Here is a 27,969-nt window from a genome sequence, read left to right as displayed (position 1 = left end):
CTCAAAAGGTATCTAATCACGGAGATGGCTTTCCCTCTATCACTAACTTACTAGTAGTGACCTCGAGTAAACCACTTCTAGGTTCTGAGCCTGTTTCCCTACCAGCGAAACGGGGAGAATATTACCACATCGCGGGGCCTTCATGAGAACGAAATGGTAAGTGTCCAAGGCTGACCGCGTGCAGAGTGAGACCCTGCGCCAAGGCGTCCGGGAAGGAGGGCGCCGCTGACCGGCGTCCGCGTCAACAGCGGAGAACCCGAGAGGCCCAAGCAGTTACCAGGCAAAAGAACCGCCAGGGCGGGAACCGCAGCGCGGTTCTCGGCTCCCAACCTCGCGAGATTTGTTAGCCGGGCAAAGTCACCCGTCCGGCCACATCTCGCGAGGCCGAGGTTCTATCGGTGGATTTGGGTTTGCGGGGAAGATGGAGTATCCCGCGATGGGCACGGTGCAGGCCACGGACAGCGGAGGGCTCCAGCCATACCTCAGCTCCGAGGAGCCGGAGGGCCGGGAACCGGACGGGCTGCGCTTCGACCGCGAGAGGGCGTGCCGCCTGTGGGAGGCAGTGTCCGCGGCCCAGCCAGTGGGGAGGGAGGAAGGTGAGTGAAGGAGGGAGGGCGGGGGTCTCGGGAAGGAATCCCCGTCGCCCGCGCGCTCCTTTCGCGAGAGTGGCGGAAGCGCGAGGCTGGAATGCGGACCAGCCCCCGACTCTATGGTCCCACCCCCTGGCTCCCGGCCCGCCCCCTTGCGTGACGCAGCCCGGGACTCCCGAACTCGTGCACCCCACTGGCCCGAGCGCCGGGCATCCAGGCCTGCACCCCACCGGCCCCGGGCGCCGGGCATCCAGGCCTGCACCCCACCGGCCCCGGGCGCCGGGCATCCAGGCCTGCACCCCACCGGCCCGGGCGCCGGGCATCCAGGCCTGCACCCCACTGGCCCCGAGCGCCAGGCATCCAGGCCTGCACCCCACTGACCCCGGGCGTCGGGCATCTAGGCCTGCACCCCACCGGCCCGGGTGCCGGCCATCCCGGCCAGCTCCTGAAAATCAAGGCTCCTGCGCGCATGTGGTCAAGGCCTTCTCGCGCCCGGGCCGTGGGTGATCCTGCCCCCATTCCTCACCCGCTGCAGCGCAGCTTTTCCCTGGCTCGTGGACTGCAGTCCCTCGCCACACCCTCCGTGAGACCTACAGAACCATCCCGCCAGACTTCTAGCTTCCTCGCCGTTTCTCCCTGATTCTCCATCGCCCCGGTCTCCAGGCTCCCCCACCCGTAAAGTCTCTGGCCTCCTTCCTCTCATGCCCCAATTTCCAAGGGCTCTAGAAGGCCTTCTTCATACCCCCATGTTCCTGCTGGCCTTGGTGATGGATGGAGCCCTGGCTTACCCCTGTTTGTAGTTGTCTGGTCTCTACCCTTTTCTGAGATGGGGGCCAGGAATCTGAGAAAGAAGCTTTGCAGCTTGCTCTGCCTGTTACTTAGCAGCGGGTAAGATGGAGATAGAGGAGATGGAAAAAGCTGGCCTGACCTGGTTGTGCGACCCTCTTAACAGTCCTTCAAAAAGCCAGCTGCTTAACTACCCAAAAGAACACCAGCTCTCAGGGCTTCTGTGCTAATCCTGTCAAGTAATCTGCAGGGCAGTCAGACTGCTCTAATGGTTTGTGCTTGCTGCACAGGCAGATCTTGAAAAGTTTAATGTGTTTACCTGTGAACTGATGCCCCCTGGAATAAAATGGAGTTTTGTACCACAGCCAAGGACTGTACGTTTCAGTGTGGGGTGGCACACAGACCTGTACCCTCGTATATACATACTTCTCCAGTTTAAAAACTAGTCTAGCCTGATTCCTAAATTATTATGTACAAATTTGTGGCCTTCCTCCCTCACAATTGTTCTCTTATTAATTTCACAAACATTCACTGATGCCTGCTCTATTTCAAAACTGTTTGGGTATCAGAGGTGAGGAAAAATCTGTTCTTGCCCTGAAGGGGCTTGCAGTCTGGTCCAGGAAGCAGACACCACAGCAGTTTTATTATAATGTAGTGGGTATAGTGAAGAGGAATGCCTAAGGGTTGGGTGCACACAAGAAGAGGAAGTGACCTTTGTCCTCAGAGAACATAGAACACAGTGACTGTGCATTGAAAAGTGAACTGTCTGTGTGTATGAATGTGCAGTGTCACACCAGTTCATTTCCCTAGTCGCCACACTTACACAATATTTATATGAGATCTAGGTAGATACCTATAGCACCAGTTTCTACTCACATTGTTTTTTTCTCTTTGCACTTTCATTGAGTTATAATTTACATATCATAAAATTCACCCATTGTAACTGTACCAGGAATTGAACTGTGACCACCTGGTTTGTAGGTTGACACTCAACCATTGAGCCACACCAGCCAGGCCATTTTAATTTTTGAGGACCCTCCATATTGTTTTCCATGGTTTTCCCATCTGCATTCCTACCAACAGTACACAAGGGTTCCCTTTTCTCCACATCTTTGCCAACACTTGTTTGTTGATTTATTAATGATAGACATTCTGACAAGTGTGAGGCGATATTTCAAAAAGAATGTTCTAGCCCTGCTGGTGTGGCTCAGAGGTTGAGCCACACCTATGAACCAGGAGGTCACAGTTTGATTCCAGTGAAGGCACATTACTAGGTTGCAGGCTTGATCCCCAGTGAGGGGCATGCAGGAGGCAACCGAATGATTCTCATCATTGATGTTTCTGTCTCTCTCTACCTCTCCCTCTCTGAAATCAATACAAATATTTAATTAAAAAAAAATGTTCTAGCCATGGCTGGTGTGGCTCAGTCAGTTAAACATCCTCCCACGCACTAAAAGGTCACTTGTTCGATTCCTGGTCGGGGTGTTTACGGGAAGCAACCGATCCATGTTTCTCTCTAACATCTGTGTTTCTTTCTCTCTCTCTCCCTCTTCCTCTCTGAAATCAATAAAAAAATATATATTTTTTAAAAGAATGTTCTAGTCTTTTAATAATTAAACCCCAGTACAGTTTTCTACCCAATTCTGTGTATCTCATTATACCAATGTAAATTTAAATAATTAGAAAATGCACCTGGCGGGTATAGATCAGTTGAGCATCAACTTACGAACCAGGAGGTACAATTCCTGGTCAGGTTACATGCCCGGTAGGGGGCATGCAAGATGCAGTGGATCAGTGATTCTCTCTCATAACTGATGTTTCTATCTCTCCCGCTCCCTTTCTCTCTGAAATCAATCAGTAAATTTAAAAAAATGCTATTGATCTTTTAGTGGAGCAATTTTGAAGGTTGCTTTATTTTTTTTCTAATCTTTATTGTTGAAAGTATTACATAAGTGCTCCTTTTTCCCCGCTAACCTCTTTCAGCCCGATCCTGTCCCTCCTGCCCCCCAGGAAGGTTACTTCATTTTTAACTCCACAGAAAATGTTCCACAAATAATAAAAAGATACACAATGTATGATTATAATAAATTTTTTAAAAGAACAGTGAGAAATGATTCCCTTGTCAAGTCTTTCAATCCTTCCAGCTCTTTCAGGGAAGAAGTCTCAGTTGGGTGCTCCCCTGTCGTAACACCTCTCTTCCCAGTTGCTGCTCTCTTACTGTTCTTTTTAGAGAGAGCTCCAAGCCACTGTGCCAGTATCTGGCTAAAATTGTTTCATTTTTATTGCTACCCATTAAGTTTGTGATCTAAAGATTTATTTTTATTTTTTTAAATATATTTTATTGATTTTTTACAGAGAGGAAGGGAGAGGGATAGAGAGTTAGAAACATCGATGAGAGAGAAACATCGACCAGCTGCCTCCTGCACACTCCCTACTGGGGATGTGCACGCAACCTAGGTACATGCCCTTGACCGGAATCGAACCTGGGACCTTTCAGTCCGCAGGCCGACGCTCTATCCACTGGGCCAAACCGGTTAGGGCAAGATTTCTTTTTAAAAGAATTTACTTGTACAGCATGGTGACTGTAGTTAATAACTATATTTGAAAATTGCTGAGTGGATCTGAAAAGTTTTCATAAAAAGAAAAAAATTGTAACTGAGTGGAGATGGATGTTAACTAGGCTACACCTGAAATTAATATAATGTTATATGTCAATTACATCTCAGCTTAAAAAATATTAAACAATTTATTTAGAAAATGAAGTTGGCTTACCTAAAATTATAAAGTAATAGTATACACGGTGCGAGAACATAGCATGAGTCATGAAAGCAGTAGGGAAAAAGTGACTGAGGTTTGTCAAGATCTAATAGTATGGCATTCCATTACTCAGTGCCTGCATTTGAGGCACGGTTCAAAGACAATGCTATTGAAGCAGATTTTTAACTCACAGATTTTATTTTATTTTCCTCTCTATAGTGGAGCATATGATCCAGAAGAACCAGTGTCTCTTCACCAACACCCAGTGTAAGGTTTGCTGCGCCTTGCTCATTTCAGAATCTCAGAAGCTGGCACACTACCAGGTATGCCATAGTACCTTTAGAACTCCTTTACTTTCCAGACCTAGTTCCAAGCCCCAACTTCTCCCAACTTGCATTGTGGAGTGTAATTCCTTCTTAGCCACCCAGGTGTTGCCTCCATGCATGTTGACTGTAACTTGAAGACTAACTTAATTTTTCCCAAGTCCCATTTCTCTCATCTAAGTCAGAATCATTATACTTATATCTTCCCTTGTAGCTTACACAGTAGAAAGTATGAGCTTTGGCTTTAAATAGACCAGAGTTTGAATCACAGCTCTGCTACTCATCTTGGGCCAGAATCCTCAGCATCTTCAGCCTCTGTTTTCTCATCTATAAGATAGAGATGATGCCCTAGCTGGTTTGCCCCAGTGGATAGAGCATCAGCCCACAGACCAAAGGGTCCCAGGTTCGATTCCAGTCAAGGGTATATACCTCGGTTGCAGGCTCAATCCCCATGGGGAAGGCAACCAATCAATGTGTCACTCTCACATTGATGTCTCTGTCTCTTTGTCTCTCCCCCTCCCTTCCACTCTGTCTAAAAATCAATGGACAAAATATCCTCAGGTGAGGATTAAACAAAACAAAAATAAGATAGAGATGATGATAATTTTCTCATAGCTTGTAAAGATTAGATTTGACAGCATGTAAAGTGCCTTGAGCAGAGTGGGAACTCCATAGACTAGGTTTCTTCCCACACCCTCTCCTGCTTAAAAGTTTTATGAGGATGAATCAGGTGAAAATCTAGTAAGTGTTTTTGAGTTCCTTAGATATGAATTGGCATTTGGCTATCTTTTATCTTTTTCCTGGGTTCTTACAGAGCAAAAAACATGCCAACAAAGTGAAGAGATACCTAGCAATCCATGGAATGGAGACATTAAAGGGGGAAATGAAGAAGCTAGACTCAGATCAGGTAATCCAGCTGCCATGTTGATACTGCTTGCTTCCTGATGAAGCCAGCAGACAGGTTGGTGTGGTAAAAAGAGCATGGGCTTTGAGTCTGACTTGGCTTCAAATTCCAGTCCTGTCATGTGACTTGGGCAAGTCTTATTACTTCTCTGAGCCTTGATTTCTTCCTTTATCAAAAAGAGGATGCTAATATCAACTGTGTTTTAGGATTTTTCCAAACTAAAATGAGGGAAAGAAAAAGACCCCACACAGAGCCTGGCACATAGCAGGAGCTTAGTAAATGGAGCCATTGCTATGTATTACCACCCAGTGGTTTGGTGGAGAAGAACAAGAAGCTGCCCCTTCACTGCTTAAGTGGAAGGAGGCCAGGCTGCTTTCTTGAGATTAGGGAAAAGAGCTGAGCTCAGCACTTGAATGTTTTGAGACAAGTGGTAGGAACACTTTATCAGATGCCTGCTCTGATAGAGATGTATACACATTTGCTTTTTGGCTTAGAAATAATGTGGGAATTATGCTGAAACAACCCAGAATCCATAGGGGTACTGTAATTTTTATTCCATAGGAGGCTGTGCAAACATCATGGGATAAGAAACTAGCACTGGCTCTACAACTTACTGGTTAAATGACTTGAGGTAAATTACTTAACCTTTGTGTACTTTACCCATAAAACGGCGACAGTAATTTCTACCTCTTAAGGGTATCTATCATAAGGTAATTTTAATTCCTAGTATATACTCAGTGAGTATACAAACTGTGCCTCCTATTATAGGTTTGAAGGGCCATGCTCATCCCTTCTCCAATTCACTAGACTGATCCCCTACTTGCCCTTATAATTTAGAATTCCAAAAGTCAGGATCTAACCAATGCTACCCCAATAAGTTCAATAAAAATTAAGAACAGCTCAGTCAGCATGGCTCAGTGGTTGCGCATCAACCTACGAACCAGGAGGTCAAGGTTCAATTCCTGATCAGGGCACATGCCTGGGTTGCAGGCTGGAACCCCAGTGTGGGACATGCAGGAGGCAGCCGAGCAATAGTTCTCTCTCAAGGTTGATGTTTCTATCTCCTCCCTTCCTCTCTAAAATCAATAAAAATAATACTTCCTTAAATAATAATAATAAATAGCCCTGGCTGATGTGACTTAGTTGGTTGGGTGTCATCTCATGCCCTGAAGGGTTTCTGGTTCAATTCTCAGAGCACATGCCCAGGTTGCAGGCTCCATCCCCAGTAGGGAGCATACAGGAGATACCCAAAAGATGTTCCCTCTCACATTGATATTTCTCTCTCCCTCTCCCTTCCTCTCTCTCTAAAAATCAATAAACATTTTTTCTTTAAAAAAAAAAAGGAGCCTTACCAATATGGCTTAATGGTTGAGCATGGACCCATGAACCTGTAGGTTATGGTTCAATTCCTGGTCGGGGCACAAGCCTGGATTGCAGGTTCGATCCCCAGTAGGGGTCATGTAGGAAGCAGCTGATCAGTGGTTCTCTCTCATCATATCTCTCTCTCCTTACTTCTCTCTGAAATCAATAAGAACATATTTAAAAAAAAAAAGAAAGAAAAAGAAAATCAGGATCAACTCTGTGACCCTGAGCAAGTCACTTCACCTCTTTGTATTTCAGTTCCTTCAACTCGGGTGGTCCAGTAGTTCAAACAAGGTCACAGGCTCCTCCCACTCCAATTAAAGAATTTTCCAGCCCAAAATGTTGATAGTGCCAAAGTTTAAAATGTTGTCTTGCCCTAGCCAGTTTTGCTCATTGGATAGAGTGTCAGCCAATGGACCGAAGGGTCCCAGGTTCAATTCTGGTCAAGGATACATACCTTGGTTGCAGGCTCATCCCCAGCCCCAGCCCTGGTTGGGCTCATAGAGGAGGCAAACAATCGATGTGTTTCTCTCATGTCGATGTTTCTCTGTCTTTCCCTCTCTCACTCTCCCTAAAAAGCAATGGAAAAATATCCTTGGGTAAGATTAAACAAATAATAATAATCCTATATAATAAAAGGCTAATATGCAAATCGACTGAAGGGTGAAACGACCGGTTGCTATGATGCATACTGACCACCAGAGTGCAGATACTCAACACAGGAGCTGCCCCCTGGTGGTCATTGCACTTCCACAGGGGGAGTGCTGCTCAACCAGAAGCCCTGAGCCGGGCTCGAGGCTGGCAAGCACAGCGGCGGTGGCGGGAGCCTCTCCTGCCTCCACGGCAGCACTAAGGATGTCCAACTGCTGGCTTAGGGGAACAGGCCTAAGCCAGCAGTTGGACATCCCCTGAGGGCTCCCAGACTGCAAGAGGGTGCAGGCCGGGCTGAGGGACCCTAACCCCCAGAGTGCACAAATTTCATGCACTGGGCTTCTAGTAATAAATATAAAATAAAATGTTGTCTTGCCCTGACCAGTGTTGCTTGATGGTTAGAGCATCAGCCCAAGCACCAGAGGGTCACAGATTTGATTCCCGGTCAAGGGCAGGTACCTGGGTTGTAGGTTGAGTCCCTGACCCCAACGTTTGGGAGGCAACCAATTAATATGTCTCTTTCATATCACTGTTTCTCTTCTCTCCCCCCTCCTCCCTTCCACTCTGTCTAAAAAGCAATGGGAAAATATCCTCAGGTGAGGATAACAAAAATAAATTAAAAAATTAAAGCTGTATTGCCCTCGCCTGGTAGTTCAGTTGGTTAGAGTGTAGTCCCGATACACCAAGGTTGCGGGTTGATCTCCAGTCAAGGCGCATACGAGAAGCAATCAATGAATGCATAAATGATCTCTCTCTCTCTCTCTCTCTCTCTCTCTCTCTCTCTTCTCTTCTCTTCTCTTCTCTTCTCTTCTCTTCTCTTTCTCTCCCCCCCCCTCTCAAATCAATAAGTAAAAATTTAAACACAATGATCTACTTGTTCGATAAACCCTGAGCCTCTGCTGTGTGCCAGACTCCAGCAGGTTGCTAAGGATAGGAAACAAAGTCAAACAGTCCATGCCGTCCATGTTGAAGTTTAGTTCACAGAAAAGGCTCCCAAGCTATTACGCTGTCAGTTTAGGGTTAAAGTGGTATGCTAGAGAGGTCTGTTTCATGCACTCTGGGAGTATGGGGGAGGAACAAAATTAATTTTCCTGGAATAGTCGCACAAAGTGGCTTGATAATTGTTTATTGAGTACTTTTCTTGAGTAAAAGTCTCCCAGAAGATGTTATATTTAATCTGGGCCTTGAAGGGTAAGTGGACATATGCCAGGCAGAAAAGGAGGAAAGATCATTCTAGGTAGCAAGAATGGCCCACACAAAAAGTAAGAAAGTAACAGAGCATAAAGTGGGGAATGGTGAGTAGAGCCTGGGATGAGTTAGCTGGAGAAGAATCCAGAAAGGTAGGTTGGGGTAGTGTGTGAACGGGGTCTTGAATACCCCTTCTCCTGTGGGCAGTGGGGAACCATTTAAGATTTTCTGGCCGGGCAGTGACATGTTCAGACCTGTGTTCTTTCTCCCAACCAGAAGAGCAGCAGAAGCAAAGACAAGAACCAGTGCTGCCCCATCTGTAACATGACCTTTTCCTCCCCTGTCGTGGCCCAGTCGCACTACCTGGGGAAGACCCACGCAAAGAACTTAAAGCTGAAGCAGCAATCCACTAAGGTGGAAGGTACTGGTTTTCCTGAGTAGTGCTATATCGGGACCCCCCTAACCCCATCCTTAGGGCACTAATGCCAGGTGCTCCCAGAAATTATCACTGGGGCCACAGACTTGAAGAGGTTGAACTGCTTTTGGGAGCCCTTAAAAATATTAAAGTAGACCCAGCTTCATTGAAATGCAGTCTCCGAGTGGTACTCACCTAACCTCTCTTTATTTGGTTACATCAGTTTTTCTCTGTAGAAGCGTCTTAGCCCTGAGCTTTTGTTCTGACTAATAATTCGGGAGTGTCAAAGTCTTCCAGGCCGTGCACACCGTGAGAGCATTCTACTTCCAACCTCTCCCACTTAAATTTTTTTCCTCCCAGCATCCACCTGCACTTATTATCATATGTTCCAAGTTGAAAGCTAAAACCTAGTCTTTTTTGTGTGCTCAGGTTATGCCCTGCTCACTTTAATCTTCAAAGGTGCCTCTTCTCAAGACAGGGACTTGCCTTTCAAAGCTGAATACTTCAGTACTATCACTGTTGCCCCATAAGCTGTGTTTGCAACTGCTATGAATTCATTCCCAGTATAGTGACTTCTAAAGTAACCCCCTTTATCTTGTCACCACTGGGGCTCTTGATTTCATCTCATTAACTCCTGACTTTCTGGGATTTTTTAACCTCTGCTAACTGCAGTTAGTCAAGAGTGAAAATTCTTTGATCTTTATTTTATTTTTTCTTGGTAACTTTTGCTTCTCTCTTCATTTTGGACCAAGAAGTAGATTATACTATCTATAATACTTACTATCCTTTTTTATATTACTGTATTATGAAAACAAGACAACAATATTTTGGAAGGCTTTGAAGATAGAGTAAAAAAATTCACTTATAATTTATACCTTCTTATCACACCCAAATCTAGTTATTCATGCTGTAAAGCTGGGCTTTGAACTCACAGATGCCCAGGTTTAAATCTCAGGGCTGTTATTTACCATCTATATGGCTTCTTCATGCCTGAGTTTCCTCACCTTCACAGGTTGTGAGGATGAAATAATATATATGGAACCTAAGACATAACAGATGCCCAGTAAATGACAGCTGCTATTGTTAGTATTATCACCATCATTAAGATAGCCAGTGAGTGGCATTCCCCACATCTAATGCAGTAGTTGGGCAGGCATCTACCACCTGGAGCCTATTACTAATAATAATTGATTTCGTTAAAGTCAGTGTTGGTACCATTCATGGCACCAAAAAAAAACCTAAATATTAGGCCAAGAGAAACCAGCTTAGGAACAGAACTTTGTAAGGTCACTCACTTACCTTTATATGGACTTATCTCTCCATAAATAGGAAAATTCCCTGGAATATGCCTAGTCCCAAGGATTCCATATTCTGAAAGTTATTTCCCATATCCACTTTTGGCCTTTGCTACATGCATATATGTTTTTTTATATAGTTGTAATTGCTATGCATGTATCCTGCTTTTACTTCTAGTTTAAGCACATTTTCCTGTTATCACATGAGTTTATTAGTATATTTCTGAAATTAAACATTTTAAATGTAAAAGTGATATAAGAAGTAAATATGGAAAATATAGATAAGTAGAAAGAAAAAAATGCCCATAATTTTACCATTCAGAGGTAACCATTGCTAACATTTTATAGTACTGTTTCTACTGTAATCCTTTGCTGTGTGTGTGCGTGTATGGGTGTGTCTGTATCTGTTTTATGTATATCTAGATTGAATCTATGTATATGAACATATAAACATACAGTACTTTAAATCTTGTTTTTATAAAAATGCTGCATACTCATTACGAATGATTCTAATTCAAACAATGCAAAAAGTACAAAGAAAAAAGTAAACTTTCACCCAAATTCTACCACCAAGAGAAAAACACTGTTAATATGTTGGTGACTTTCAAAATACCAGAACACACATATAAACTGTGTATGTGTCTTTTCACAATAATATAATTATATTGTGCGTGCAGTTTTCTTTTATATTCTTTTCATTTTAATTTAACATTTGTATTTCCTCATGTTATTAAGAACTTTTTTATAAACATTTTTAATGACTAGAAAGCATCTCATCATACCACATTCAACCATTCCTCTAATGTTTTTCCCTCTCTCCTTCTTCATATTTATAAATAACTCTATAACAAACATCCATATAGAATACTCTTTCCATATTTCAAGCTGTTTCTTGCGGGAAGGCTCCCAAAGGTCTCATTTTTATTGGATGTCCATTAAGTAGTTCCTTTAACTTTACTTAAACATTTGCCTCTGATGCTTCTCTTCAGTATCTTTTAAAAAATGACCTTTATATCAACCATTATCTCTTTTCTGATGTCAAAAATCTACATTTATTGTAGAAAAGTTGGAAAATACTGAAAAGCCCCTTTACTTTATGCTTTTGGTCTTTTTCCACACATCACCAGGATGTTTTTTGTTGCTTTACAGAATTGAGAACATAAGAAACACATTTCTGTATAACCTTTTCTTTTTAACTCAGTACCACATGCTGAATATTCTCTCATATTATTAAATATTCTGCAACACATAAGTTACTTTTCAAGTGATTTGCTGAAACAATGACCAAGGAAAACCAATGGCCAGAGAAATTGAGATTCCCTATGAGATTCCCTATACAGTGGAGCCTTGACTTATGAGTGTCCCGACTAACGAGTTTTTGCGAGATACGAGCCGGCAGTGGTTACTAAATCCACACCATTCCAGCCATGTGGCCTCATTAGTGAGTTATGGCATCCACTCTATAAGGCAGCAGCACGACCTGCAGTCAGCATTCGGACATCTCTTGATCCACAGGAGGTTTACACATATGCCCATAGCAGGCTCTGATTAACAGAATTACTAATCAACACCAGGGATTTTTCTGAAGGTGAAAGCATGAACTGTAGCCTTCAGGTCCCCTCACCACACTCTGGCAGCCTGGCAGAGCAAAGAGGGCATGGTCTCTAGGATCACACAGCCCTTGGTTCCACTCACTAGCTGGGTGGTCTTGGGCAAGTCATTTGTCCTGTGAGCCCTGGTTTTTCTCTGTAGTGTAGCAAAATGATATACTCGTATACCTCATGGAGCAGTTCTGAGGACCAAGGGAGAAAATACATGTACAAAGCACATAAATAAATGTCAATGTCATCCTCTTCTCTCCCCACCTTAGCCCAGAAAGCAGTGTTGCCCAAAAAGCCTCCCAGTATAGTTGTCTTTTCTAAATGACCCTGCAAGCCCTCAGTCCCTCAGTTTCTACATTTGCATATTGCCTCCCAGCTCTGTGGTACTGGGGTACTGTGAGGATGGGAATAAAACACCCAAACTTTATTCCACTTACTGTGAAGTTCTGGGGAATTCTGAAGGATAAAAAGACTGCAAGCATGTACATCTCTAGTCTGTTGTCATTTACAACTTGATAGAAGAAGTGCAGAACCTCCTCAGAAGAGGAGGAAATCAGGAATCATGTTCCTAAAGTAGTTAATGCTATTGAACAGATTAGCTCCCCCAAATCTTTGCCGTTTTCTTACTCAGAAAAGGCTTTCACTGTGTGATTCACCCTGGCAGGACCCCATGTGCAAGTGTGATTAACTAGTTACCAGTCTTCATTTGCATTCAGTATACTCAAAAGCCTGGCTTCTTCTAGGTTTTTTCATTGTTTCTGTTTGAACTCTCACCGCAGCTCTGTCGAAACGCCTTACAACCCCTTTCCTTGTGGCCTCCACCTTGGCCTTACACCAGAATAGAGAGATGATAGACCCAGACAAGTTCTGCAGCCTCTGCCACGCGACTTTCAACGACCCTGTCATGGCTCAACAACATTATGTGGGCAAGAAACACAGGAAACAGGAGACCAAGCTCAAACTCATGGCACACTATGGGCGGCTGGCAGACCCTGCTGTCACCGACTCAGGTAAGGGAGCCCAGCTCACACCCATAATGAATCACAGCTGGACCACCAAGGCTATGCTTTTCTTCCTTAGGTCTCTTAGGGCAGACATGGCAAGCTCAAATGCTTGCAGAAGCCAGATAGGAAATTTAAATAAGGGAAAGAGCCTGGAGGTGATAGGTCAGCTAAAAAGTGCATGCCTGACTGAGCCAGCTCTAGCCAATTATTTCCAGTTTTTCACAAGAATCTAGAAGCCAGATTTGAATAAGAATTATTATTTTTAAATGTGCAACTAAATTTTTAAAATGTTAAGTCCTGTGAGATTTGGGCCAAGGGCCACCAGTTTGCAACCTCTGATTTAAACTCTCTTTCCACATTTTTTGTGTGAAGGCCTCAGCTCCTTCTGCCAGATTTTAGAGTGTCCTCAGGGCCCCTTCTTTCCCAGCAGTTGAGGCCTGCCTATATTCCTAGGATAACATGGCGAAGACCATTCTGACTGAGAATATTAGCTGCTCCCCTCACCTCAAGATGCTCGCTCATCAGCATCACAGGAGTGAGCATTCACAAAAAATCTGAAGCCCTTCCCATCACAGTAACTACTCACTGCCTATAGTGAGGGAGGGGAAGAGAAGAGAGATTATTTTTTTATTCAGTCAGTCATTATTTATTGAGCACCCACTGTGTTTCTTCATTAAGGTACAGTAATGACCAGCAATGGCACAATTCCTGTCTCATGGAGCCGATGTGAACTTTTGTGTTGGTCCTCAGGGTTTCCTCCCTAGGCCATGGAGATCCAGCACCAGATAGTCAATACTTGAGGCCCCATGGCATCCAGGTACCAACATCTTGGCCTCAGGGAAACTGATTCTCAGAATCATCTGGGTTCTTCCCACTGTGCTGAAGAGGTGAACATACAGTTGTCTTAGATGTTCCAGACCACATATGTGCAAGGGGAGGGATCATGGCTCTCTAACAACTCTCCAAACCTGAAAGCAGCCATACAGCACAGGTTGTCCTTGGGCAATACTGACACAAATGAGAAGGTGCGAAACAGTGGCTGTGAAGCAAAGTGGGCAGCTCTTGAGCAGGGTGCCAAGGATTGCTCCACCAATGCCATTGAAGGACCCTGCTTTATAAACCTGTTCAAAATTGGAGCCCTGGCCCATGTGGATCAGTTGGTTGGGCATTGTGCCCATGCACCAAAAGGTTACTGGTTCGATTCCCCAGTCAGGGTTCATGCCTGGGTTGTGGGCTCAATCCCCAGTAGTGGGTGTATAGGAGGCAGCCAATGTTCTGCCCTGCCCTCACATTAATGTTCCTCTTTCTCCCTCTCCCTTCCTCTCTCACTAAAAATCATTTTAAAAAAATTTTAAGACTTAATTTGAAAGGGATCACTGGTATCTACTTACCATTCCCACATACAGGCAGTGCCTTCCCCTTTAATAGGATCAGTATCATGCTGAGGAATCTGGAAACCTAGCTCCAAGTTCCTTAGAACCCCACTTCATGACATGCCAGGCCAGATTTGAATAGTTTGGCCTGTAACTGATAGGAACATAGCATCCAGCCAGCATGACCCAGGAGTCTCTCGCAGCTGACCCTTCTTTGCTCTAGTTCCTGCTTCTCCTTTACTAGGCCCTGCCCTTGCTCATTATCCCTTCTCTACTGACAAGACACAGGCACTGCAATGTTTTGGGCTGCTTATCTTAACTTTTAGCCATTCTGTTCTTTTATCTCAAGCCAAAGCCTCCCTTCTATATCTACACTCCTCCATTTATCTAAATTACATACGTAATCCTAGAACTATAGCCTTGATCTTTTTTTTGCTTAAGGCATTTGCTTTAAAGGTCAGCCAAAGTCTTTAATGAAAACCTGGGCAGAGGAGTAAGGGGCATCATGTGCCCCTTTATTTAACACTAGAGGCCCGGAGCATGGATTCGTGCACCGGTGGGGTCTCTTGGCCTGGCCTGTGGGGATCGGGCTGAAACCGGCTCTCTGACATCCCCTGAGGGGTCCACTATTGCAAGAGGGCGGTTCTCTGGTGGCACAACCGGAATTAGGCTCCCTCCTCCCTGGTTTTAGGTGCTTCGCCCAAGAACCACCACTGCACCTCGGCAGCTCCTGCACTGAGCGTCTGCTCCCTGGTGGTCAGTGCACGTCATAGCTACTGGCTGGTCAGCTGGTCGCTTAAGCTTTTAGATGATAGATAGATAGATAGATAGATAGATAGATAGATAGATAGATAGATAGATATACATTATAATTTAATCCCATGGCATTCCTATAAATAGGCATGGTTTTCCTACTTCACAAATAAAAAGATGAGACTCAGAGTGATTTACTCAAGGACATATAGCTGATATACCTGATGTTAATCAGTGAAAACATCAGTATAGGTCTCTAGCTCTGTCTGGTTTCAAACCTTCTTCCTTCTGCCTCCAGCTCTGAATGTACTTAGCAGAAAGCTTTTGGGTACAGGTTAGCCGCAGATGCACTGAGCCCACCCTGACCCTTCTTACTCTTAGTATTGAGCTAAGGTATGCAGGCAGTGACTTCAACTTTCTGCCTTAGCAAAGGATTGTTGACTTCTTTTCTCTGCTGGCTTCAATTCAGTCGAAGCTTGTTCATGCATTCCTTCATTCAGTCAGCTATCCTGTATTTACAGATTGCTCTGATCATCAGGCCTTAGGCTAGATGCTCTCACATGTAATTACCTGATTTAATCCTCACAACAACTTTGTTGTGCAGGTTTTATTATCCCCATTTTACAAATAAAGACATTAGGATCAGAAAGATGAAGTGATTTGTCCTAGGCCCTACACTAGGCAATAGCAGAGCCAGCACTGAAACGGGTCAAGTTCTATGTTAGGTCCAGAGAATAGTTTCCATGGGGCTCCTGGCAAGTGCCTCATGACAATTTGGGTCAAATGTGAGATGTCCAGGGGTAGATGCACATCTACTAAGCAAAGGCTTGGTTTGCTTTATACTCAAACAAGGCTTGGTTTGCTTTATACTCCAAGCTCACATTTCTTTCATTTACCCAAGAACTAAAACTAAAACCTGCATATCATTTAGGCAGCCAAATCCTTCCAGCCTCCAGAGCACTCAGCATCTCCTCTAGGTTACTGAAATCCTCTGCTTCACCTCATCACTTTCTTTCCCTACTTCTGACTTTGTCTCCTACACAAAACAGGTCTGCTTTCTCTGCCCCATGCTGAACCCTCAGTTTTTTCAATCCCTATACATAGGATGGTTCTCAGGTCTTATAAAAGTTATATGTAGTCAAGACATATTTCTTGATCTCTTTCTTAATATGTGCCAGCTATTGTATATATGGTAGTAAATAAGGGGTATTGTCCAAGTTCTCATGGAACTTGGAGACTACAGAGAAGATAGTCATTGAGCAAATAACAAGTGTGACAAGCTTTACAACAGGAAATAAATGGGATACCAAGGAGTTAACCTAATATGAGGGAGCAGGAATCAAGGAAGGCTTCCCAGAGGGCAAGGGGGATACATGGGGCAAAATGATGCTGGGGAGATGAGCAAGTGTCCATTCATGGCATTGTGTGTTATATTAAGGATTTGGATTTTTATCATAAGAGCACTGAGAAAACATTGACAGTTTAAGCATTATTCAATCATTGTTACAAAGGAGAATGGTTTAGAATAGGGGGGGAAGAGTAGTGGGGAAAGAACAACAGTGAGGCAATTGTAGTAATTCATAGAGGAGACAACAGGAATTTGGACTAAGATAGCAGTGGGGGAGGTAGAAATAAATGGATTTGAGATGTATTTAGGAAGTAGAATTGTTGGACTTAGCCATTGAATGAGAGAGATGAAAGAAAAGGAACAGTCAAGGATGGTGCCCAGATTTAGTCTTAAGCATTTTGATGGGTAACCAGGTTTTGTCAGCTTGAATTTAAACTGCCCATGAAAAGAAGATGTTGATGAAGCAGTTGGATATATAGGTCGAGACCTCAGTTAGAGATACTGTCATTTTAGTAGGTTAGAAACTCAAATATTGGTAATTCCATATATTTTAACCTAATAAGTGGCAATTGAAGTCTGGGGAATGAATATGATCCCTTAAAGACTTTAGAGAGAGCCCTAACCAGTTTGGCTCAGTGGAAGAGTGTCAGCCCAAGGACTTGAAGGGTCCCGGGTTCGATTCCGGTCAAGGCCATGTATCTCGGTTGCAGGCTCAATCCCCGGTTCTGGTTGGGGCAGTGTGCTGGAGGCAGCCAGTCGATGTTTCTCTCTTTTTGTCTCTCCCCATCCCTTCCACTCTCTCTAAAAATAAATGGAAAAAGATCCTCAGGTGAGGATTAGCAAAAAATAAATAAAATACATTTTAAAAAAAAATTTAGAGAGAGAAGAGCTAAGGATCTGAGATTGAGCCCTCTGGGCATTCTGTCACATGCTACAACATGGATGAGCCTTAAGGACATTATACTAAGTGAAATAAGTACAGACAACCAATCTTGTCTGATTTTACTTGTGTGAGATATCTAGAGTAATCAAACTCATTGATACAAAAAGTAGAATGGTGGTTGGTTGCCATGGTTAGGGATTTGGGGAGTTCTTTAATGAGCGTGACTTTTCAGTTTTGCAAGATGAAAAAGTTCTGGAAATAGGTTGTACAGCAATGTGAATATACTTAAATATGATGAAAACACAAATTTCTCTAACCAGACCTATCTTTTGATATTACTGAATTGTGCACTTAAAATGGTTTGGATGGTAAATCTTCTGTTGTATTTTACCACAATTAAAAATAAAATAATAGCCCTAGCTGGTTTGGCTCAATGGATAGAGCGTCAGCCTGTGGACTGAAGGGTCCTGAGTTCGATTTCGGTCAAGGGCACATGCCTGGGTTGTGAGTTCAACCCCCCAGTAGGGGCATGCAAGAGGCAGCCAATCAATGATTCTCTCTCATCATTAATGTTTGTATCTCTCCCTCTCTCTTCCTCTCTGAAATCAATAAAAAAATATTTTTTAAATAAAATAATAAGGAAAGAAAAAGAAAGAAAAAGTTGCACCCTCTGGAATGCCACTATTAATGGTGGAAGTCAAACAGGAGTTAGCAAGAGAAGGAGCCACCAGAGGACAGAAAGCAAGAGTGTGCATGCTGAAAGCCATGGGCGGGAGATGTTGAAGAAGGGAGGAGTCACCAGTTTTCTCGGGAGCTGTTGAAAGCTCAAATAGGATGAGGCCTCATAAGCATCCATTTTGTCCATTAAATTTAGATATAAGGAAGCCACCATTGGCCTTGGAAAGGGTGTGCACAGGTGTGTGTGTGTGTGTGTGTGTGTGTGTGTGTGTGTGTGTGTGTGAGTGTGATGGGATAGGTTGTAAAGTAATTGAAAGGCAAGGAAATGGAGAAACAAGTATAGACAGGTCTTTCAGAAGGTTTAGCAGTAAAAGGAAGGATATATATGTGCTTTTCCAAATAAGCCAGATGTTCAAAAACCAGCTCTAGTGACTTATACTTTATGAAATCACATGGGTAAACAAAAATATCAAACATGTAAAATGAAAAGCAGATGATAATTGATAAGTACTGGACAAATACTGTGTGTTTTTTAGAGCATTGATCAATTCCCCTGAAGACATGCTTATTGATTTTTTTTTTTTTTTTTTGAGAGAGGGGAATGGGGAAGGGAGAGAGAGAGGGAGAAACATCGATGTGAGAAAGAAACATTGATCACTTGCCTCCCTTACACACCCTGACTGGGGACTGAACCCACAACCTAGGCATGTATTCTGACCTTGAATTGAACCCACAACCTTTTGGTGTATGCTTCAACCAAATGAGTCATGCAGACAGGGCTCAGATGACAATGTTGAATCTAGCTTACAGATTAGTGGATAGTGTGTCAAATGACCATTTTGAATCTAGTTCACGGATGAGTAGATAGTATGTTGAGATCTTGTACCTCACAAAGGAGATAGAAGAGTTTAGAGACATATGAAGAATGGGGGTGTCATGACCAGAGGGAAAATCCCAGCTCTGACCCCAGGTCAACCACTTAACCTTTCTGGGCCTGATTCCTGATTTGAAAAATGGAGATAACCACCTATCTTACACAATTGTTGAAAGAATCTAAGGACATATACTGTATATCCAAAATTCTGGTGTGGTGCCTAGTGCTTAATAGATAATAAGAGTAGGCTATTGTAATCTGGGTATCAGTGACTCTTAGCCACACCAACCCCAGGTCCCATTCTTGGCTTGGGGGCAGGGTAGTTCTAGTCCATTATGCATCTTTTCCATGTTAGTGTTGAACCATGAATTCTGGTCTTAAATGTCTAAAAAGGACCTGAATTCTGATTGCAGGAAGTTTCTCCATAAGTGAAGAAACAAGGAAAACAAACAGAACTGGAACATTGGCTAGCTTATTTGAGTAGAAGAGATTGTTGGTATTCTCAGAAGCTGCAGTTGCCATGAAAGGCTGCTTAAAAGACATTCGCTACCTCTACCAGCATGATTCATAGAACCCATAAGAGTGAAATAATCTATCTATATATAAAAGGCTAATATGCTAAGTGTCCCTCCAACCGTCCGACTGGTCGCTATGACATGCACTGACCACCAAGGGCCAGATGCTCAACGGAGGAGCTGCCGAACTGCAGTGACTTGGCAGCTGCAGTTCTTGGCTGATACACCCTGAAATCAGAGAGGAGGGAGTCCAATTCCTTGTGGGGCTGTGCGATTCCACCTTCGGCCGTGGGTTATGTTGTTGCTGGGGCACTTTCGGCCCTGAATCTGGTTTACTGCACTCTTGTGTTTGCGTTCCACACCCTATATAACAGCAACTTTGCAGAGTGCCCTCTGGCACTCTGGGACCCCTTGAGGAATGTCAGAGAGCCGGTTTCGGCCGATCCCCGCAGGCCAGGCCGAGGGACCCCACCTAGCAGAAGGACCCCACTCACTCAGCAGATGCCTTTCGAGCCACAGCACCACCCCAGGTGCAGCTGCCGAGGAGGGACCATGGGAAGTTGGCTCCAGGGCATGTCCGGCTCCAGAACGTGTCTGGCCTGTCTCACCCAGTCCTGCCCCGCCGGCCACCCTCTAATTAATTTCCTTTCAATGTGCACGAATCCGTGCACCGGGTCACTAGTAATAGTGATAAAAGCGTACATTTGTTGAACACTTACTTTGTGCCAAATGCTTTTATTTTTTTAAAGATATATTTTATTGATTTTTTTTTTAATATATTTTATTGATTTTTCACAGAGAGGAAGGGAGAGAGATAGAAAGTTAGAAACATCGATGAGAGAGAAACATCGATCAGCTGCCTCCTGCACATCTCCCACTGGGGATGTGCCCGCAACCCAGGTACATGCCCTTGACCGGAATCGAACCTGGGACCTTTCAGTCTGCAGGCCGATGCTCTATCCACTGAGCCAAACTGGTTTCGGCTCCAAATGCTTTTATTTGAGTAATTCCAATAACCTTATGAGGTTGATACCAATATTGACCTCATTTTATAGATAAGGAACCTGTTTCAGAGAAGCCTCACTTTTGCAAATGAGAAAACCAAATCTCAGAGAGATTAAGTAATTGGTCCTAAAGGTAAGAAATGATAGAGACTTTTTATTATAAGTATTATGGTTATGAGTTGTAATATAATTGGTTTACAATTGAGAAAAGCTGAGAATCAGAAAGGGGAAGGGAGTCAGCCAAGGTCATAGGAAGGCAGAGCCAGGATTCCAGCCCCATATTTTGGCTCCTGACCACATTTCTCTACTAGACAATGTGGAGAAAGATCACTTCATCATGGGAGCAGCCCTGGTAGTGAGACAAGGTGTCTGAGAGCCCGAAGGTAGAAAAACAGATTGATTTTCATAACAGGCATTTTCATGAATCCTGTTATTGCAAGCCCAAGGAGAGTGGCACCTTCCCAGAGACCCCTGGGCAAAGGGCATTCTTAGTGAGCCACTTAGCACAATCAAGGTGGAAAAGACACACCAAATGTCACCTCTTTGTTCTGTCAATCTTTTATTTACTCAACAGACACCTACTCTGGACCAGGTGAAACACTGGGACTGGGTGGCCCAAAGGGGAAAGAAGAGATTTACATCCTCAGGGAGCACTTAGGCACATAGCATATGCCTCCTGAGCACTGAGGCCTTCGGGATTCTCATCATGGCCAATCACCTGACCTCATCCCACCCCTCTGGCCTCAGAAGTACATTTGCATGCACTGTCAAAGCAGGTCCGTTCGCCCTAACTGGTTTGGCTCAGTGGATAGAGCATCGGCCTGCGGACTGAAGGGTCCCAGGTTCGATTCCTGTCAAGGGCATGTACCTTGGTTGCGGGCACACTTCCCAGTAGGAGGTGTGCAGGAGGCAGCTGATCAATGTTTCTCTCTCATCGATGTTTCTAACTCTCTATCCCTTCCTCTCTGTAAAAAATCAATAAAATATATTTTTTAAAAAAAGCAGGTCCCTTCTTATTGGATAACTAAGCATCTTGGCTTTTATGTGTGTTTCAGCCGGGAAGGGCTACCCATGCAAGACATGTAAGATAGTGCTGAACTCCATAGAACAGTACCAAGCTCACGTCAGCGGCTTCAAACACAAGAACCAGTGAGTAATCATTCTTTGAAGTTCAAGGTCTGCAGTTGGAGCTCTGGGCTTCTGAGTCAGAATAAAGCCAAGTACTCCTTGGCTAAAAGGGAATCCTGACAGCTTTTTCTCGGCCAATAGATCAGTTAATAGAAAGAAATATCTCCTCTGCAAGTTTTTCCCCCATCAGTTCACCCTAGCTTTCTCCCCTCCTGGGCTGAAAGTTTTGGTAAAGAAGCATAGACAATTTCCTTGGTGGTCTCCTAAGAATACTTGAGGGGGAAAAGAGTACTTGGATTTCCTGGCCTGTAGCAGTTGGACTAGGGAAGTCTTTTTTCACTGGTCTGAAGACACTACCATCAATTCTATGACAAGAGCTCCCTCTACAGGTCATTACAAAGTATTACCAGGTTCTGTCATTCATTAATCAAAGATTTATTGAACACCTTGAGTAGTAGCCCCAACAGATCCAACCCCTGCTCTCAAGACCTTACATTCTGATAGGAGACAAAACATAAGTAACTATCCAATAATTACAAATTATGTTATTTTTAAAATATATATATTTTTTATTGTTGATAGTATTATAGGTATCTCCCATTCCCACACCCCCTCCTCCCAGCCCCTACCTGGCCTCCCAGGTCTTCACTACCCTATTACCAGTGTCCATGAGCTATCATATAAGTATATAAGTTCTTTGGTTTATCTCTTCTCATCCTGTGATAAGTTCTTTGAGGGAAGAGATGAACAGAGAGTTGGCTGTTCATGATAATCTTGAAAATGACTAACATTCTTTGAGCACCTGTTCTGTTACAGGCCATATGCCAAGCAGTTTCCCTCTCAGGTAATTCTTAATCAACCCTTGGAGGAAGGGATTATTATTCTGACTTTACAGAGATAGGCAACCACCACTAAAAGTGAACCTATTCCCTGCCGGCGTGGCTCAGTGGTTGAGGGTCAACCTATGAACCAGGAAGTCACGGTTCGATTCCTGGTCAGGGCACATGCCCAGGTTGTGGGCTCGATACCCAGTATGGGGCATGCAAGAGACAGCCAATCAATGATTCTCTCTCATCATTGATATTTCTGTCTCTCCCTCTCCCTCTCTAAAATCAACAAAAATACATATATTTTTAAAAAGTGAACCTATGAGGCAGAGCCATAATTCAAACTGAGGCTTATCTGCCTTACAGCATGCTCCTTCAGGGTATGATGCTGACAGGGAGGTTGTAGCACCACGCGAGATTGAAGAGGCTAGAGTTCGGCCAGGGAGGGCCCTCATAGTTATGTCCCACCTCTCAGAAAGGAACTGTGTAGTATGGACAGTGTGCCACAACATAACCTTTGGAGGTAGAAATTATCCCCATTTTACAGATGAGGAAACTGAATTTTAGGCAGGCAAGTCTGCTGAAATGATAACTTTGACTTCAGTATTTGGTTCTGCATTACTCACAGAGTCAAATGAATTAAAGATGATAGAAACAGAATGTTGGAGTCAAAATGTCCTTGATCCTCTCTACTGTGCCTTAAGTCTCCTCTCCCACACTGCAGAAGGTCTTTCTCTTTATTTGTAGATATGTCTTTAACTGGGAGGACTCTTGAGATTTCTCTTAGATATGGACTTGAAACAAGCTCCAGCAACCCCGCTTCAGGCTCTCTCCTGTTTCAGCATGTCTGCAGCTTGTGACATCTTGACTGGTGGCAATTTCACAGACATTCTGGAGCCAGCCAGAGCCCTGTCCTGAGGCTACCCATACTTGAAAATGCTAGTATTTTATTCCTATACTTTCCAGCTGTGTCACCTTAGGCAAGTCAGTAAACCACTCTGAGCCTCCAGTTCCTCTTCTGTAATATTATAGCTATAATCTCATCTAATTCAAAACAGCAGCTCTGAATTAGGACCACCCTTTTACAAACCAAGGAAACCTAATGTCAGGTAGGTTAGGTGACTTGCCTAGGATACTTGGAGTTAAAACCAAGTTTCAGACTTCTTTGATTCCAAAGCCCATTCATTTTGCTCTGCCACTTCCAAATGAAGCTCATTACCCCCACCTTCTGGGATGCTGTGAGGGTAAGAGACAATGTAGTTCAGGTACCAATAAGGGAAGCTATTGGAGATGAGCTTGTATCCACTCAGCAGATACTTACACCTAGTGTGTGCCAGGCCTTTCGATTTGGACACTGGGGCTACTGTAGGAATCAAGACCAATGCTGTTCCCCGATCCTTTGGATTCCCCTCTGGTGGTAGAAGCAAATCCATAAACAAATAAGTCATCAGGTGGTACTAGGTGACCAGAGTGGGATGGAGAGTGACAGGAGAGCCACTGTAGATTCTGTGTGAGGGGGAGAATGGTCATTCTGTACCATTCAGGTCCTGTGGGCCCTTCAGGCAGGATAAATAGTGTGCTATAGTGGGAAGACATGGACTGGGCTGCAATCCTGAATCTACCACACTTAAAAGCTTACTGTGGGCAGGTCACTTACACTTTCTGAACTTTAGTTTTCTCATATGTAAAATGGAGGTGCTATTCCCCACCCCTCCTTGCAAAATTGCCATGAGGACAAAATAGGATGCTGTAAGCAAAGCATCCACTATCGTGCGTAGTATATTGTGGCCCTCCATAAAAGAGAGCTGTCCTGTTTGTCAGTCCAAGGCCCAGAAGAGCTGTCTACCATTAGAATAAGCTACCTGGGGCACCATTACAACCACCAGAAACTGACCCTGTGCCCTTGTTCCTTCTCATATTACAGGTCACCAAAAACAATGGTATCATCTCTGGGCCAGATTCCAATGTAAAGACAACCCATTCGAAAAGACTCAACTACTTTGGAAGACTAGAGGTGTTTCTGTCCAGCACCCCAGGTTGAATCAGCCATGAGCCAGCCTCCTGACCATGACCATGGTCAGCCCTTGGCTCCCTCTTCCTCCTTTCTTACATAGACCTGAGGAATAGGCCACAGGCAGCCTCTGATTGGTCCAGGCAAATCCACCCGTGTTCCTGTCCTTTGTCCTGAAAGTCAGGACAAAGGGGGATTTTTAGAGGACTTGGGTTCTCACAGGGTAGTAGTTTAGAGGATGGTCTTTCCCCTTTCCTGGCCCTTCTAGGCCACATGTCATGAGGCTCCAGTCCTGTATTTCCTCTGCAAGTCAGTTTTGGACCACTCCTTGCAGCTAAACAACTGAGCTCTCCTGGGCTCTAGGCATCTCCAATGAAATATGGCACTTTCATGCCATACCTTGGCCTAGGCAGGAAAGGGCAGATGAAAATAGCTGCCACATGGAAGCTTAGAGATAATGTGACACTCACCCTCCCCCCAAAATGTGCAGACTTTCCTAAGCCTGGGACCAGATGCTGGCCAGTTGTACAGGTTTCTGCCCACTGTGAAGTCTCCTGGAGCAATGCCACAGTCCTGGCAGAGTGTTGCTGTCCCTCCTGCCCCTTCTCCACAGTTCCCGAATGGTGCTAAGGACCTGCAGCAGCTGGAGACAAGCTAGAGCTGGAGAAGGCCTCAGTACCTAGTGGGATCATGGAAAGGCTCCAGTGGGGCCTTTCCTCTGTGTCAGAGGTGCTCTGACCCGGTTCATATGGGAAAGTCCCCGTATGCAAGTTTGCTTAATGGTTCTTGAGCCAGCCAGCTCAGAGATTCATTGCTGCCCATTGGCCTCCACTAGCCCTTTCCTTCCCCATGTGCAGCAGACCACCTGCCCAGGTTGCTGTGGTGCTACCCCTCCCCCATCACCTGCCAGGAGATTCCTGGGTACCAGGTAAAGAAAGGAGGACTGGTGCAAGTTTCTATGGTGAGGAATCAGATGATCCCCAGGCCCCAAACCTAGATTTCTCCAGCTCTGCCATGCTTTATGGCCTTGGACTTCACTGGGAGTAAGTATATTTTCCCTTGTATCTTTCAAGCAGGAATTCTAGGGAGTGGTACCATCAGAGGCCCTCCTTCATTGGGCCAAAGAAGCCCCTATTCTGCTCTCATCACCTCTGCCTCCCACTCCCTATCCCTTGCCTGTGAAATGCCTTTAGTATTGTGTGTGGGTATGTGCTTATGCTCTGTCTCTTGGTCACTGAAGCGTCTAAATAAAGAATTTATCCCATGAGCCAGACTGCAACTTAACAGAACTAGGACTTGGGGCCATATTGCCATTGGGTCTAATATGTATATCTTGATCCCTCACCCTTATCCCATTCATACTCCACGGTCCTAAATACTGGTCTTAGGAATTGGGACAGAGAGAGGCATCCAAATTGTTTGGCAACCCTGAGAAAGTCTTCACACGTGCCCTAAATTCAATAGAATCTCATCTGTTCATTCACATTCCCCATAATGGAGAGCCTCATGGAAGTCTCTAGAAAATGTAAACTAGTAACCTGCTTTGCTTGAGAGGATTATTCTGGCTGCTATGTACAGAAAGGATGTAGGAGAGCAGGAAAGGACACAGACAGAGGTCAATGGAGGCTGTGCTCAATATGGCTCTTTCCAGGCTAACACCTTCAGGGCAGAGACCTAGCCTTGTTCATCTCCACTTCCCTGATATACAGAGTGGTGTGTCATGAAGTGTTTCTTGAATGAATGAGTGAATGAATGAATATGCATAAGGAGAAATGGCCCTGGTAATTCTTGGAAGAACCTTTTCCATGACCCAGAAATGAGCTGAGAAAGGAGTATGATGGCTTCAGGAGTCCTTTGTCCAACCTTTGTTTCAGACGGTCAGATCTGAGGAAGGTGCTCACACAGCTTTAGCTCCCATTCTTCACTCAGCAAACTGTTCTTGAGCACCTGCTCCAGGCCAGCTGGCAAAGACCCTACACAGCCCCAGGTGTGGATTCTCAGCTCTTAGCTTCCAAAGCCCAGACTGCCTCAGCATTTTCCCCAGAATCCTTCTCTCCCACCCAGGATGTCAGAATTGGGCCCATCTACCAAGCAAGGATGTGAAGTGAAGGGCAGAGGAATGGTGGGCTGCCATACCATGCCATACTCTTGGCCTGCAGGACCACTTTGGATTCAGGAGTCCCTGCCAGCTGTGTGCCCAGCCCCGTTGGCATGGGGATACAGGAATGAACACTTTTCTTTGGAGAGCACCACTGTTAAAGACCATTATGTCAGTGGTCAGAGGTTCATACTGGGTGCTGTGGGAATGCCCAGGATGCAGGCCAAGGATATGAAAAGCTGGAGAAGTTGGGAAACCAGCATTTGATTTGCATAACAATCTTTGGAACTAGGTAATGGTATTCTATTTTCTAGAAAAGGAACAAGGCTTAGAGAGGTGAGTATTTGCCCAAAGCCTTGCCACTAAAATGGCAAAATGAGGAGTGGAATCCGGTTGTCTAGATTCCTATTCCAGAACCCTTTCAAACAAAGACCAGAGTCCTTCCCACATGACCCCCTGGTCTGCCTCACCTATCTGGCTGGGTCATGGTCTCAGAGCGAGCAGCCACTCAGGGCAGGGTAGCAGCAGCACCCACAAAACAGGTCACACAGGTTCATTGATTATTTTATATTCCAAGCCCCCTCATACTTCTCACAATTTTACCCAAGATTCTCCGTGTATTAGGCTCTAATTGTAACTGTGAGAAACTTGAAATGGCTAGCTAAAAAGGAAAATTACTGACTCACCTAATGAAAAAACTTGGTACAGGGATGGCTAGACCCAGGTTCTGACAGTGTCATTAGTAAAAATTCAATCTCGCCATGCTTTCCTCTGTGTGTCCTCCCTTGGGCAGACTGCAGGAGGTGGCAAGATGGCCACTGGCAGCTCTAAGCTTATATCCTGATAGATTAGCAACTGCAGTGGGAAGAACATCTTTTTCTATTAGTTCCAAAAAAAATTCTGGGACTGACTCATTAGCCAGCTTGGTCCTGTTCCCAACCCTAACCATTCACTGTAGGTAGGGGAAATGGTGCTTTGATTTGGGGCCTGCAAAGGAATGCGCTCCACCTAAAACAGATTGACTGAAAGGGAGAGATGTGACCCTAAGAGAAGAAAGTGTAGGGCTCCCTCCAGGCTAAGGGAGAAGATTGGGTGTAGATGGGCAAAATAACTTGTCAGCCACACCAGAAAGTGTCTTTATTTAACCATTTCTTTTTTATTTTTATCCTGACGTTTTGAGGTACAGGATACATTTAGTAATGTGCGCCAATTTTTAGAGTACAGTTTGCCGAGTCCTCCTCACATATGTGTATTCATTTGGGCATTCACCCTCCAGATCAAAATACAGAACATTGTCAGCTCCCCAGAAGGTTCCCTTGTTTCTCTTAGTGTCCCCCAGAGGTAAACACTATTTTGATCTCTGTCACCATAACTTAGTTCTGCTTGCTCTTGAATTTTATAAAAATGGAGTCATACATCCATTTTTGCTCAATATTATGTCTGTGATTTCATCCATGTTATTGTGTATATCAGAAGTTCATTTTTTTCATGCTGTGTGGTAACTCATTATATGAATACACCACAATTTAGCTATTCTGTTGATGGACAATTGGGTTGTTTCTAGTTTTGAACTATTATAAATAAAGCTGCTGTGAATCATT

At 44.3% G+C, this 27,969-nt stretch overlaps 1 protein-coding gene across 1 annotated transcript; it reads left to right on the top strand.

The window, feature by feature from the left end:
* Nucleotides 1-386: 386 nt before the first annotated feature.
* Nucleotides 387-27,969, top strand: ZNF346 (zinc finger protein 346). Its single transcript, XM_081092350.1, has 7 exons — nucleotides 387-596; nucleotides 4,353-4,456; nucleotides 5,271-5,363; nucleotides 8,838-8,982; nucleotides 12,652-12,882; nucleotides 21,360-21,453; nucleotides 24,184-27,969. The coding sequence occupies exons 1-7, from the start codon at nucleotides 422-424 to the stop codon at nucleotides 24,227-24,229; spliced, it is 888 nt and encodes a 295-aa protein (XP_080948476.1). The 5' UTR covers nucleotides 387-421; the 3' UTR covers nucleotides 24,230-27,969.

This window comes from Myotis nattereri (assembly GCF_964212035.1).
Source record: "Myotis nattereri genome assembly, chromosome: 5".
Classification (NCBI taxonomy): Eukaryota; Metazoa; Chordata; class Mammalia; order Chiroptera; family Vespertilionidae; genus Myotis; species Myotis nattereri.
Note: the sequence above shows the minus strand (reverse complement) of the source record. Positions and strands in the feature narration are given on the sequence as shown.